The following is a 16,066-nucleotide window of genomic DNA, read 5'->3' as shown; positions in this document are numbered from 1 at the left end:
TCATATCAGTGATACCCAGCAAATAACAACCAACATATTAAGTAACATCTGAAAAGCTTCAGGGACATTGGAAGATGGGATTTTTAGAGGCTTACGTATCAAATGGTGAACTTTCACCCTTTGATAAATACGACTTTAAAAATCCCATTGAAATTAATGGAGAGCGGTATTTCACTCTATCGGACTATGGTGATCTGTAACTTCACTCTTTGATAAATATACCCCATGGTGTTAGACATCTGCTATTGGTGGAGAGCTGTAGCGGTTTCTGTTATTGTTCCAACACTGTTCAATAGCTCAGGTGCCATGGGTTAATGGGGCACAGTGATACTGGTGTAATCACCCATTAAAAGAATTGTTCAATATAAAAATAAAAATGAGATAAATAGATAGGCTGTGCAAAATAAACAATGTTTTCAATATAGTTAGTTAGGCAAAAATGTAATCTTCCACTGATTCCACTGATTGGTTACCAGGCAGTTATCAATCACTTCATAGAAAGACAATTTATCCAGCACTCACCAAGAGATCAATTTCTTGTTAATAATCTGGTGCACGTCATTCGGTTATCCACTCCAACCGACTTCAAATATCCAAACAAAATGTAGCACAGACACACATGTATATTATATCTTGGATAAAATTGTGTTTCGTGTTCAGCTCTATAATATCACTGGATTTCATATGGTAAGTAGGATAAACATGGCATATGGTTTTCATGGCCATAAAACAATTTAATGACCATTGCTATCCCATCAGGATGTGATATCTATGGTTATCTTTCCCTCTATATGGACAGAGTAAACCATACCAAGCATTGAAGAATATAACTCTCATGTAAAAAGTAACCATTATCATGCAATGTGGAAACCAGGGGTCCAAGCCTACTGGTTGTGAACTCATACCTTTTTTCAATTACTTTTTTAGATGAGAGTCACAGACATAATAATGTATTTTTGATTGGAGTGGCAGAAAGAGGACACTGAAAAGTATGTGGCCTTACTTCACAGGCATGCCATTCCTATGTGCATAACTGCATTACTTTGAGAAAAAGCTTGGCACTCTCACCCTATTATTGTACACAATAATAATATAGTTACTACTTCCTGGCCTTTAAAAAATAGAACATAGTGTGACATGTTTTACTGACATCAGCACACTGTAACATGAAAACATAGAAACATAGAAAAGTTCACAGTCAAAGTGCAAATTTGGACTCTAGTCACCATGTTTTTTTTTACCTATACAGCAGTTTTTCCCAACATTAGATGTGCCTGATGCAATTATCAGATACAAATGATCTGGAAATTTTCATAGATGGGTTGCGTCATTATGATGCGTGAGAAGCTCAAATACAATGCACCTATTTATGCAGCCCTTTGTGAATAGCCCGGAGCTACAGCTACCTTTGAGGCAGAAAGGATGCAGCAGCACAGAACACAATCATGAGTAAATTCAAGTAGTGGCTTTGGATGCAAGTATTTTTAATAAACGTTGTCAATTTGCCAATGTGTGCATCAATTTTTGCACAACCGCAAAAATTAAACAATTATAGAAGTAGGTTCCAAGTATATAATATGGTGAGAACAGAAACATGCAAAATAGATTTGCACCTACTGAATAGAATCCTAAGGCCACTTCTGTTGCCCCTATGAAAGTTTTTTATGGCAGAAAAATGTAAACAGAAGTTACACAAGACTTAAATTCTGTGTCAGTGCATACAACATTTTGAGTGATAGTCAAATCAGGGCAGGCAGAAATTAGAATATTCAGAAACAGGCACAGAGTAAACAGCTGAAATAAGCAAGAACAGACAATTTAGAGCATCCTCAACAACACAGTGCTGGTGTAATAATGGCACAGTGTGTACCAGTGCAACAACTGCTTATTTACATCTGCACTGATAAATCATACAAGTTGCGCTCTTTACTTGTCATGTTTTCTAGTTCTAAAAGAAAATATGTACAATTATACTCTGATACTTTGTTTTCTGTTTAAGATGACAACATATCAATAAACGTTAAATTAAAAAAAAATCATACAAGTTGCATAGCAAGCTATTTGCTATTTACATGGAAATAATGTGGAAAATGTTGCATTTTGGGTAAAACATGGTTGGCTTTCCATGCATTTATAGTCTTGCATTTTGCATATGTGTTCTAGTTTATATTACATTGCCTGCTTATCAACATATCAATAAACGTTAAATTAAAAAAAAAAACATAGAAGTTGCATAGCAAGCTATTTGCTATATACATGGAAATAATGTGGAAAATGTTGCATTGTGGGTAAAACATGGTTGGCTTTCCATGCATTTATATGCTTGCATTTTGCATATGTGCTCTAGTTTATATTACTTTACCTGCTGCAATAGGTGTACTGATTCTTGTGGAAATCTTTCCTGCTCTGGGTGTTGGTAAATTAATAGTAGATAGCTCCTGAATATCTACAAATGAACTGCATAAAAGGAGACAAAAAAATTAAATTAATTAATTAATTTTTTAAGAAATATCATAAGAAAACCAGTGCAGATCAGGATGTCAAGAATTATCTTCAGGGACATCTGCCATTGATTTCTACATGACCGTGACAGGTTTTAGCTGGAGTACTTTCGGATTTGGATTTTTGCATTTAACATTTAGGGTAAGCTCAGAGGCAACAATGTCTGCAAAGTACAGAAAGAAAAGAAGAAAAGATTGCCTCAGTGCATAGTCTAAGCAGAGTCTTGTGACACACAATGATAAATAGGCAATTTTACTAAGGAGGTAGTGAGTAATAAAGTTATAAATAAAAATCTCACAGCACGAAAGTGGTTTGTTAGTAAAACATTCGCCATTTGTGAAAAGAGTGATAGGGAAAAAGTAATCTTTAACCTTGGCTTAAAGGAGAAGGAAAGTCGTTTACCACTTTAGTTAAAGTTCGGCTTTTCACTCTAATGCGCATGCACAGCCAAGAGAAGAAAGAAGAAGCCAGAAGAGGAGTGCTCCATGGTGCTCACTGGATAAACCCCGGGATGGTGCAGTTTTTTGCTGATAGGAGCGTGGGCCCGGGGTAAGTAAACTCATTCACTTGGGGGTGCCCCCAAGTGATGCCAAATAATGTAGCAGCACAGTTTCTGCATTGGAGTATTGAGACTATACACTTTAGTAAGGCCATAAAGTTGGGGACAGTATACTAAAATTTTTCTGGCGCAAGCTGAGCCCGCATACTAAGCAAGCTTTCAAGTGGTAAACGACTTTCCTTCTCATTTAAAAGTCAGTTCAAATCTACAAATGCATTTCTAAATGATTTATTTCAGAAAACTGAATATTAGTTGTAAGGGTGGAGATAATAATGTTTATTCTAACTAACTCGTTGGTTTATTCTAATGAATTCACCTTGTATGATGTATGAAGCTTAATTTGTTTACCCCAACTGTGGCCATTTCAAGCTGGTCAGAGCCTGCAAATAAGTTAAAGTTGATTAGTGCACAGAGATAAATCATAATTTTTCCTTTTACTGTAGGCTTCTCAACAGGCTGCAAACCCTGGGCTGGTTTCAGACTCTTACAAATGCAAAGGAAAGATCACCCAGAGAGACTAATTACTGGGCCAGGAGAGCAGCCAGCAAGTGCTCATCTCCCATTTATTTTCTCTTCCACCTTTTTTCCTGTCTTTGTTTCATCACCCCAGAAGCCTTATTGGTTGGTTTGGGTCAATGAGGGCTGACATTGTCCTATATAAGCCCAGTCCTCATCATTCACTTCATGTGCCTGATCATTGTCCTATGTGCCTGAGCACAGTGACGCATCCCTAGCTCTATATTCCTTGCTCTGGCTCTTTTTGACCTGCCCTTGTTCTCACCCCTGTCCCTACTCCGTCCTGTTCTTGCTGTAGTCCTAGTCCTGTTCTTGTTCTAGTCTCTGGTTTCTACACCCCTCCATCCTGCCACCTGTTCTTCACTAGCTCTGTTATGTTCCAGTCCTTGTCTCTACACCTGCTCCGCCCTGTCAACGTTTTTTCGTCCACTCTGTCTCTATCCTGTCAGACCTTGACTCCTCACCCTTGTCACCCCGTTTTTTTCTGCACAATACCAGACCATGCTTGAAGGACTCACACGTCCCCTCTTTAGAGATCCATGACTATTCCATACAGTTTTGGTCCAGCCTTCTTCATTTAATATACATTTTAAACTAAAGTTGATTATTGATGAACTATCAAAATTGTTGTAGCGTACTGTTGGTGGACAGTTTTCTGATATTTGACAGCAACCCAAAGCGAGAAAGCATTAAACAGGCTAAAGCTGATACAATGTGTGTAAGGAGTTGTAGATGAGGAAGAATGATAGGTGCAGTAAAACAGGTAATAGAAATATGTATACTAATAAGTCAAATCAACTGGACTTGCTGAATTTTTCTTTTTCCTTGAAGACGTTTCCTTGGCTTTTTCAATTCAGAAATATTTCTGGTTATATACCCTGGAATCTTACTCCAATTAGCATAATCTGTTTATTAAAACCAGCACGGGGTCAGAGACCACATGGAAGCACGGTGTTGTTTTGTCACAATGGGTGAAACTAGTGATCTCATGGTGCAGTCATGCTTCTACCTTTAGAATTTATCCTTGTACTTCAAATAGGTGGTACTTAGGCATAGGTCCAATAAGGAACACACTTGATCTAGGTTAAGTTCTGTTGTCAAGAATGTTGGCAACAGTAACTACAGGACACCATAGTTTCTTCTGTGCCCAATACTAACCCTTGGATTTTGCTTGTAAAATCCTGGGAGTTCTAGATGTGATGCTCTGTATTTCCAACCAAAGGGGCTAGGATATTGGCTAGGTATTTGGCCATGTTGTAGGTCACAGAGTTGATGCTGCTAACAATTGTTCTGAGAGGGGCCCCTTATTTATGTATCATAGGAAGTGTAGCCTGATTAATAGCTTTGTGTTTTTGCAGCAGTTTTAAGAGGTATATGACCTTTTTCTTGAACTGTTGGTTGGCAAAATATTTTTGTACAGGACATTCTGAATTGAGAAAGCGAGTCGGATTGCTAGCGAAACGTCTTCAAGGGAAAAAAAACAAACGTCTAGTTGATTTGAATTATTACTATAGATATACCGTGACCTGGATGAATGAGACATGTTATCCTGAATTCTTGGGATCTGGGGTTTTCCAAATAAGGGGTCTTTATGTAATTTGGATCTCCAAACCTTAAATATCTTTAAAAATAATCATTTAAACATTAAATAAACCAAACAGAATTGTTACTCCAATAAGAATTAATTACCGGTATATCTTTGTTGGGATCAAGTACATCAATGAAAAACAATGTACCCAAGAGTTGTATTGCAAAATTGCAAAAAAATGGCAAAGTGAAAATAAAGTTTTATACCTAATTCAGCTTGTTTGTATCTTCCAGATGGACACATTATCAAATTACTTGTGCTTTGTGTTACATTGATTTCCTCTCTAACACTCTAAAATTAAAGAAAACAAATTATCTTATATAATAGAGAAATGCTTGCATACTCAACTAAATATATGTTTCAGTTGTTTTCTACATTGTAGAATGCCATTGTAGACTCACAACATAAACAACTAAAGGTGTGTGAATGAGAAAATGAGTTCTCAACAACAGGTAAGTAAAATATATTCCTTAGATATAAAATTATGCCTGACTGAATCTTGTTTTGTTTTCCTGCAATATCAATGACAACATATAAAAACAGCCTTTTAACTCTGCTTTGTTGCCTGACCAGAGTTTTCTGAGCTGCTACATAATCCAAGTAGAGACTTTCTTGAATTTACACTCATCCAGCTGTGCCTTGATATGTCAGACTAGTGGCCCTTATATACTTGCCATTTGGACTTGTCATTGATGTACATCTGTCAGACCTTTTAGGTTTAGAGTTCTTCCCTGTTTCTTAATGCCATTTGATGACTGACTGCAGGCCACATTAAAATGTAGTCTATGAAATATCCCTCAGTTATGTATTACATACATGCCTACATTTATCTATCCATATGTGACCCAGAAAGAGAATAATGAATAGTGAATGAGCTGGAAATAGTTTTGTATGTGTTCAGAAGACTTCTGATATCTGGTTTCAAGTTTCTCTTGTTTGATTTACAAAGACACAACTTAATCTTAGGGGCCTTTGAAGGCCAATTTATTGAAGAAATGTGTTAACCCTGCGAGGGTAGAATGTTGAATACCAGTATGCAAACAATGCTGAAATGACAATATTACCTCAAGTTCAGGATACTGGTCATTGGAGCAGCAGGAGAGTTCAAATTTGGCAGTAAAAAATTCATCCTCAGTACAGTTCAATGACTTATCCAACCCAACACGTAAGTCCTGTTTAACATCAGAAAAAGAAGATGTTGATAAGTACCATTGGTATTATAGACTACTTCAATATTTGGGTCTCAACACAATGGCAAACTAATTATTCAAAATTAAAAACCTAATGATTATATTTCTTTTAAAAGCATAGATGTCTGATATGCTGTAATTTGGATAAAAGGTAAAACAATTGAGACAGATGCAAATGTTTCTTAATGCTTATGAGAAATGTAACATTTTTGTAATAACCATAGGATGACATGACCATTGTTTGCATTGCTGCTTTGAAGTGGTTAATTATTTGGTATAATTCCGATCTGGGCAATGTCACCATCTTAGTGGGAACGTGCTCCAGCCCCCCCCCCAAAGTCTGAAAAAAACTTAGGTTATATTTGATATATATAATTTGCAGCACCATGTGTTAAGGCTAACTAAAATATGTAATAATAAAAAAACAAGCTAAAAGGTGTATTTTGCCATGAACATGGATTAGTGCTAGCTTAGTTATCATCTCAAGTACAAAGAAATGAGTATCACAAGAGAGCTAAAATATATCAGCCAAATTGTTTAAATAGGATACTATAAGTGGTATTCCCATATTTTGGAGCTTTCTGAATAACAGGTTTCAGCACCCATACCCCAGCTTATACTCAAAGGCACTTAAAAGGTATGGGAACTATTGTTTACTTACAGTCCTCAGTATGTCCGAAGCAGTTGTATGCTCTGGTATAACGTTTCTCAGAGTACATGGTTCTGTTGAATGGTCTCTTGCACCTAAAGTGAACAATGAACAACAAAACAATTTAAAAAAAAAACTACAAAAATTATTTACATCCAGACTACATGGTTCTGCAGTGTATAGAATGCAAAGTAATACAGTAGAAAACATAGTTGCTATACTTTTACTTATCTGTAAAAAAAACTGCAGCATATTAAAAAAAGCAATGCACCATTACTCTTCTTACTCATCCCACACTTCTTACAAATCATTTCTTGTGCTGTTTTTGCTTCTAGAGTGTTCCAACTATGGAAACATTATTTTTGATTGAGTGTCTGGGTATATTTAGGTAATAAATGTCTCCAGATACCTTTGGCTATTTAGCGTATTAATGGACTGCAAATATACAACAACAAAATAGAAACCTAAATACATTTTATAATGATATTAATCAAGTTAGTGCAGATGTAAAAAATATACTCACTACTCCATTCAGATGATGCCATTCCAGTTGTTCTACCAACATTTTCTGTCCTGCCTTGGAGAACATTTGCTTTTGCACCAAATCTACAAAATGACAATTACAGGATCATATACTAATGCTTAAATAAATTCAAGAATAACATGAGTGTAGTCCAAGCTGTAGATCTTCTAACAAGCAAAAAACTCTTTATTGTAGTTGCATTACAAAGTGATGTATTTTATAGGTCACCAGCCATATTCTAGATACATGAAAACATATAAACCAAAGCTTGCTGACAGAGAACTATACACCTAGGGGCAGATATGTTCAAGTTGTTTTTTTCCACAAAAATTAGAAAAAATTGATCGAAAGTTTTTTTTAAAAAACCTTGAATATTGGAGATTTATTATACTTCGACCCTTGAACTAGTTCGAATCCGAAAATACACCCCCTAAAACCTGTCAAGGTTCAATAGAAGTCAATGGCAGAGGTCCCTGGAACCATTTGAAGAGGTTAACAGCCTGCTTGATGTTGAGTTTTTTCTTTCTGTTGAGGGATTTTCACAAATCTTCAATTCGAGAACTCGATTTAAGCTTTTTTTCCGTCTTAAACTCAATCAATCCGAGTTTTCGGGTTGTGGGACTCAAAATCGCAGAATCAGGTTTTTGCCATTCATGTTTTTTCTTAAATAAGATACCATTCAAGTTTCAAGGTCATTCGAGTTCATTTGAGGTACAAAAAAACTCTCAGCCTTTGATAAATAACCCCCTTAATGTCACATGAACATCATAATCCAAGCTTTAAATTCACCATGTAGACATTCATCTAAAGCTATATTTGATCATCAAACTGGCTCTCTGGAACCTTGCTACACAAGTCCTTGGGGTATTGTAAGTGTACTGTGCTCTTCCACAATAAAAAGTTAAAATCCCTACTTAAAAAAAAATGATAGTTGCCCCAATTAGAAGCTCATAGAGGCTTCCTTAAAGGTTTGAAGGACAACTAAAATGATATTATTTTCAATAGAGGGTGCTCCCCCCAAAATAATTGATAACCGTTGATGTGTGGCAGGTGCTCCTTTTCAAAAATGCACAGGGCCGTGGGACCCCACAGTGAGCCCAAAATAACTTTTCTTTAAACTCCCCTTTATGAAACAGTATAAGGAGGCATTATACTAGTGGTAATTCAGTGATATGAAGACTGTCTAAATTAAGTATTTCTATAACTAGAAGCAGTGAACAAAAGGGATGCTGAGTCTTACGTCCTTAATTCATTGTTAGTATCAAAATGAAAAAAATATTTACATATAGGTAGAACAAATATAACAAATATTAAAAAAAACTGTACTTCCTGTGTTTATGAAGAAATTATCTAAATATAGATTAAGTTTTTAATATAAATTTATAAATACTACAATGAAACGGTTTTTATATGTTACCTTTGTGGCCCTCCACCCTATAGGGACAATATATGAAAATAAACATGCAAATATGCAATACACTATATACTAGATGCAAACAAATATATATGTTTTAAAAATATAGACAACTTACAGTATTTCACGGTATTTCTTAGACCTTTTTTTGTTTACTTCAATATTGGAAAATTTTAGGTTGTCTTCAGCATACATTCTGTGAGTCTGTAACAATTCAACAATTTATAATCAGGTGATAAGACACATATAAAATACATAAACAATGTTTTCACAATTTACTGCATAAATAGTATACTCAGAATCCAAAAAATATAACATCTATAACATTAATACAACAATACTGTATATTCAAAACATTAAAGGCCTAATATCACCACAACCCTTTTTTTCCTTGTCATCAATAACAATTAGGAACAGTACGCATGGGTTGGTGAACTTTTCAATGGACAGACACACTGGCCTAGGGTCTAAGTTAGCAATGATATTCACTGGGGGAGGGGGGTGACTAACACATTAGCAACTTCGTTGAATTTCCTTTTCTTTGTACTTTAGAAAACTAAACTAGATTTATAAAACTTGGTTAAAATATACTGCCCTACATGGGTTGGACACGGTCCCCCTCCACATATGACATGTAATGAGTAGATTTAATAACTTTTTATTTATTTATGTTAAAGGGGTTGTTGAGCTTTAAGTTAACTTTTAGTATGTTATAGAATAACTAATTCTAAGCAACTTTTAAATTGGATTTCATTTTTTAAAATAGTTTTTTTTAATGATCTGCCTACTTCTGATTCCTTCCAGCTTTCAAATGGGGGGGGGTCACTTCCCCAATATTACACTACAAGGCAGTGTCTCCCCCCTGTCTGCATACCTCATGTCAGTCAAACCCTCCTGACGCTTTTTGCGCTATTGGGCGCTTCATCAGAGGGGGTGAACAAATGTATTGTTATTAATAATTTTTAATTACTCATCTTTCTATTCAGGCAATCTCCTATTCTTTTCCAGTCTCTGGAATCAATGCATGGTTGCTAGGGTAATGTGGAGCTTAGTTACCAGATTCCTGAAATTGCAAACTGAAGAGCTATTGAATAAAAATTCTCAAAAAATGCAAATCGTCTCAGAATATCACTTTCTGTGAACAACCCCTTTAAAAGACCTGTAAACCCTATTTCATTCGGGGAGAACCAAAATTTTAGGCACCCCCCAGAGAAACAGATCACTAACATGGGCTTGTGCTCCTGTTATGAGAAAACTGAACTGGCCCTAGGAAAATTCTCTTCATTCCTTTGTCTAGCAGCAATCAATAATAAGCAGAGTAAAATGTGTGGGGGTTGCTCTGCTGAGCTAAAATAAATTTGCACCTATTCAAAATACCTGTAATTGGGCCTGATCTGGCATAACAAACAATTAAACATAAAATCCAAATTTATCTAATTTTTTTATTAAACAAAGGCCGACCAAACTCGAATCCAAGATTTTGCCTTATTTATCATTAAGTTAACTCAGATTTGGGAAAAACTCGATAAAATCAGGTTATTGCCCTGAATTTTTCGGATTACTGGGCTAAAACCAGTGCAAACCACGATATCTTCAAATTGGGATAGGGACATCTGCCATTGACGTATCCATAACCTCAACAGGTTTGAGAAGGCGGATTTTCAGATCCAGGCTTTTTGCAGCATCAGGGTATAATAAAAAGCCTGACCAGAAAATCTGAGTTTTAGTAAATATACCCCAATGTGTCAGATGCTAAATAGTATATTTTTATAATTTTATTTTATTGCAGAACCCTGCAATAAAGCCATTTTTAATGTATTTACTGCCAATCCTGTAAAGTAATAATGTCTTCTTTTTGAATACGTTTTTTTTTTAAAGAATTTGGAAAATGTATTGGTTTTAAAGTTTTATACATCAAATATGAAAGCAGTGTTCCAGCTTTTCATGTCCAAGCATTATAGAGCTACATGTTGTGTAATAGTGATCATGAATCTGACAAAAATGAATCATAAGGTCCTTACCTTTTTACGGGTATCTTGCCCCCCATCACATGTAGTTTGAGGTGAACAATAATCTTTACAGGAAAGTTCATTTTTTACAGTCTTGAGACGAGCACCCATAGCATACTCGCTCTGAACATTTTTCTTGTCACTTTGAGTGTACATATGAGAAAGTCTTGGAGGTTTATACTGAGAAGGGGGTTCCACAGCAGACCATACAGCATTAGATTTCATTTTTAATGCTCCACACATGTCATCAACCTCATCCCGAGAGATTTCATCAGATATCTTGCAGGTAACACATTCCTCTGCTTTCTGTTTCTTGTAAGTTTGCATGTGAGTATTATCAGATTTTTTTAACGCATTCTCTACAGAATTAAGGGCTTCATTAAGCTTTTCCAGTAAATTGGAAATGGCCAGTTTGTCAGTGATGGAACTGATGTGCTTCTGTAAGGAAGAAGCTCTGTTACTTCTCACAGTTTCTCCTATCTGGGTGTCTTTGACAGGATCAACTATTTCACATAGGCTATATATTTCTTCTGTGTTAGATTCTGAATCTGTTTCAGATGAGCTATTTTCAGTTATTACTTGATGGTAAACTACATGTTTTTCCTCTGCATGTGATTCTAAATTATAGGTATTTTTACCCATTTGTGGTTTGGTCTTTTGATTTTCCAACTGATAATCTACATCTGTTCTCTTAGAAAATGCATTGACCTGTACACAAGAGATGGTGTCTTTATTCTGATCATCTTGGGCAAAATCACTTACAAGCACACTTTGGTCTGCCTCAGTGTGCAAAGTCTGTTTGTTTGGATTTTCAGAATCCAAGTGCCAAGTCACAATAGGTCGACAATTGCAATGTATTTCAGTCTCTTCATCTCCAAATGTTTTCTTATGATCTGTTCAATAAAGTTAAAACAATAGCTAAAAAATAACTAAAAACATGGAATCTCTAAATATTAAACCATAACGGTATACAGAGGCATTTTATTGCCAATAGATTAGCTGCAATAGTGCATGATAGAATGCTATATTTATTCTGTAGAATGTTTTACCATACCTAAGTAAAAAGCTCTAGAAGCTGTCTGTTTGTTAAGGATAGCAGTTTCAGTATTAGCTTGGTGTAACATCACTTCCTGCCTGAGCCTCTCCCTCTCATGCTCACGTATAGCTCTAGGCTCAGATTACAGCAGAGAAGGAAGGGGGGAAGAGAAGCAAACTGATCATGCTCACGCCCGGGCAAAGAGGTTTAAACTGAAGGCAGGAAGTCTGATATAGAAGCCCATGTGTACACAATAGAAGGAAAGAAATGCAGTGTTTCTTTTGACAGAGGACTCAGAGCAGCACTACTTTGAGGGTTTACTGGTATAGTTAGGTGGATCTTTCTGATAAGGCTATCTTAGTTTTAACCTTTCCTTCTCCTTTAATTGATACAACACATCATATTCTTTAGTGCAGTGATGTCCAACATCTGTGGTACCGAGGGCCAGAATTTTTCAGGTCTACATGGTGAAGGGCCGATTTTGAAAGCCAGCGTTAACCATTCCCTGTATTAAACCACATCCATGTTACCACAAGACTATGTCCACCTGAATTGTGGTAGCACACCAATGGTGCTCACTGCAGGGATATAATTTATCACTCATATGTGAAAAAGGTAAATCATATTAAGACATAATCTTAACACAGCACCTTCCCAGCACATGATTGAACACCTTAGGGGCCCCTAACAACAATTTTCAAATGCTAACAAAACCCCAGGACAAACCCCTACCAGGCTGTTGTTCCACAGGCAGATAAGGGCACACACAGGCAGAGTATGGCACACCCAAGGAGCATAGAGAAGGCAGATTATGGCACACCCAAGGAGCATAGGGAAGGCAGAGTAAGGCACACACAGACAGAGTATGGCACGCTCAAGGAGCATATGGCTGGCAGATTTTGGCACAACCAAGTAGAATAGGGCAGGCATAGAATGGCACACACAGGGAGCATAGGGCAGGCAAAGTATGGCAAACACAGGAGCATAGGTCAGGCAGAGTATGGCACACACAGGGAGCATAGGGCAGGCAAAGTATGGCAAACACAGGGAGCATAGGGCAGGCAGAGTATGGCACACACAGGGAGCATAGGGCAGGCAAAGTATGGCAAACACAGGAGCATAGGTCAGGCAGAGTATGGCACACACAGGGAGCATAGGGCAGGCAGAGTATGGCACACACAGGGAGGATAGGGCAGGCAGAGTACAGCATACCCAGACAGAGTATGGTACACACATAGGGAAGGCAGAACAGAGCAGGAGACAGGGAAACATATCAGGATCACTCTAAGATGTACTTCATACAGCAACAGTGCTGATTCCCCTTCATATGAGCTGTGAACAGGTGAACAATGTGGGCAGTTTTAGTCTGGGTGGTTTCAAGTGTGAACAATAGAGGTGTTACATGTGTGAACAATGCAGGGCGAATTACATGAGTGAACAATGCAGGGGTTTAAAATCTGAATACGAGAGTAAAAACAATGCAGGGGCCAATTAATCTATGTAGTGATACCTTTGAAATTTTACACATGGTAAATAGACACAGAAGGCAAACTTTCGCATGGGGGCAACACAAGGGGGGCTGCCAGTTGGACAGCAATGATTTTGTGTTTTACAGAGATTATACATAATTCAATTTTTTTTTAAATACTACACGTGACTTACCTCCTTTACAGGATTTGCTAAAGTAGGCTATAAATAATAATTATTTTGCTCAGCATTTTAGTCCCCCATAGGGATCTTTTTCAGAACTGTTCAACCAGACTTACAATAGTGTGACAGGGTTTTTGGTGGGGTTTAAATTCTCTTGTTGGCCGAGCTCCTCAGTGATTTCTTTTCCTTTTTTGTCGGGCGCACGCATCATCATGTGTTAACCTTCATATGCTTTGCATTCTGGCTACAAGAAATTTGCAGCACTCCCAATGGTAATAAAACCACCTTTTTAGGTCCGAAACTTTGCTGCTGTGCCATATGTGAAAAATAAAAGCCGTTTTATTACCATTGGGTGTGCTGGAAATTCCTTGTAGCCAGGGGGGTTTAAATACTGTCACAAACTGTGGATCTGATTTTTTTTTAATTTTGAGAAATTTGGCATCTTTTTTTTGGGTAAATAGATAGGCTGTGCAAAATTAAAAAGTTTCTAAAATATTTAGTTAGTCAAAAATGTAACGTATAAAGGCTGGAGTGACTGGATGTCTAACATAGCAGAACAGAACGCCACTTACTGCTTTGCAGCTCTCTTGGTTTCCACAGATTGGTTACCAGACAGTAACCAATCAGTTACTTGAGGAGGGCTCATGGGTCATAACGGTTGCTTTTGAATCTAAACTGAATGCTGAGGATCAATTGCAAACTCATTGAACAGTTCTGTCCCTTGTGCCCCCCTTTCATGTAGCTGACTAGCTCAGAGTTAGAGAGGTGAAAGCAGGAAGTTGGATTCTAGCTATTATGTTAGACATCTGTTCACTCCAAACTTTATAGATTACATTTTTGGCTAACTATATCAGAAACATTTTTTATTTTGTACAGTCTATTTAGCCAGTTTTTATTTTTATACTGAACTGTTCCATTAAGGTTATTTGGCATAGGCTATGCTACTGAAAGCAGTATCTGTCTACAGTGATGGTTTTTACAACTAGAACTATCTGAATCATAGAATTCAGACATCATCAACCTTCATCATAAAAACAGGGTCATTCCACAATTCTTGAATTCTTTATCTGTCTTTGTCACACACCACAGAATCTAAAAATAAAAGGTTTTATTGGCATGTGAAAAAATGCAGTTTTAGTTGGAATCACTGGCATAGCTCAAGTCTGGTGATATGATTCAAACTATTACCGGTAATCCATAAACTTGCCAAAAAAAACACATTAATATTACATGTACTTATAGCATGCATCAACATACCAAGTGTATCAGTCTGAAGCTTGTGAGGCTCCTTACTTAATGACCGTCTGGGTTGGAAAAGGTTATTAACATTAGGATATAGATTTTGGCATTCTGTGCCTAAGGTTTCAGAAGTACTTTTTCTGGACTCTAGAAAATCCTGCAATCACAATGAGATCATGTTAAAACTTAAATGTTTCCACAGTAAGAAATTTCCCCAGAAAATAGCAATAGCGAGAGTGAGTGGCTACAGGGAAATAGCATAAGGGCACAATTTAGAGCATTTTGTAGCTTTGTAAGATGGGTACAAACCCCTCAAAACTGATAACCATTAACTTTTTATGAGTTGCCTGAAGGCGCACCTGCACTGATGGGTATATTTATTATGCTGTGGAAAAAAGCTATGGAAAAATACACCACACATCTGCAGGTTTCACCATGTAAAAAAAAAATATTTTTTTTTTACACAGTTTTTTCAGAGAATTTCGTTTAACACAGCATAATAAATATATCCCTTAGTGTCGCTTGGAAATTAAACAGTCAGCATTTCTATTGCCACTAAAAGTGAACAGAGCTACAAAATGCACAAATGACACGCCTCATACTATTGTAAAAAGGGTAAGAGACTCTGCAACAATCTGTTACTCCCCATATTTCTGTTTCCTTCAGTATAGCTAACATAGAATAAAAGCCAAACCTTATTTTGCATTCTAAGTTTTAAAGTTTGGTTTTTGGTGCCACCACACACACACCCACAATCCTCTTTTTTTTTACATTTTCTAATTATTTGTGCCAGTCAGACATCTAAAACTAAGTTGTTAATATTATGCTCCAAATACATAATTGTACTCTTCTAATATAGTTGGGGTAGAAATGCTAATTTGCTAGCAAACATTTGTAGAACAGTTCTGTATATCTGTTGGATTGCTCAGTTTAATTTGTTCTGAAACAAATCAACATTTCATGTTTTAGCTTTACTGGAAAAATCCATATTCTGCAATAGTGTACGGATTTGTTTATTTTAGCATTTTAAACAAAAGGTAGCCCATGCTCAAATGGTCTGTTTTCCAGCTACACAGACTTATATGATTTACTGTAAATAAGGAGATGACTGCAGTAGGTGCTTATTACAGAGATGAGGAGGAATGTGCTGATCACAAAAGTAGAAGTGAGGTGGCATATAAACAACATCTA

At 36.6% G+C, this 16,066-nt stretch overlaps 1 protein-coding gene across 4 annotated transcripts in view; it reads right to left on the bottom strand.

Annotated features, from left to right (window-relative positions):
- LOC108708317 (inactive serine/threonine-protein kinase TEX14) overlaps positions 1-16,066 on the bottom strand; it is a 44,006-nt gene that overhangs the window by 9,593 nt on the left and 18,347 nt on the right. For 3 of the 4 annotated variants that reach the window (XM_018246903.2, XM_041582240.1, XM_041582239.1), the window contains 9 exons: positions 14,894-15,032; positions 10,963-11,843; positions 9,060-9,145; positions 7,528-7,610; positions 7,017-7,099; positions 6,230-6,337; positions 5,372-5,456; positions 3,378-3,441; positions 2,363-2,457 (listed from right to left, as the gene is read on the bottom strand). In XM_018246903.2, coding sequence (XP_018102392.1) covers positions 2,363-2,457; positions 3,378-3,441; positions 5,372-5,456; positions 6,230-6,337; positions 7,017-7,099; positions 7,528-7,610; positions 9,060-9,145; positions 10,963-11,843; positions 14,894-15,032 — 1,624 coding nt within the window. Of the gene's footprint in view, positions 1-2,362; positions 2,458-2,578; positions 2,666-3,377; positions 3,442-5,371; positions 5,457-6,229; positions 6,338-7,016; positions 7,100-7,527; positions 7,611-9,059; positions 9,146-10,962; positions 11,844-14,893; positions 15,033-16,066 lie in introns of those variants that run through there. The other variant, XM_041582241.1, reaches the window with a different exon arrangement.

The sequence above is a fragment of the Xenopus laevis genome, chromosome 2L (assembly GCF_017654675.1).
Source record: "Xenopus laevis strain J_2021 chromosome 2L, Xenopus_laevis_v10.1, whole genome shotgun sequence".
NCBI classification, from domain to species: domain Eukaryota; kingdom Metazoa; phylum Chordata; class Amphibia; order Anura; family Pipidae; genus Xenopus; species Xenopus laevis.
This window is presented reverse-complemented; position numbering and strand designations above follow the sequence as displayed.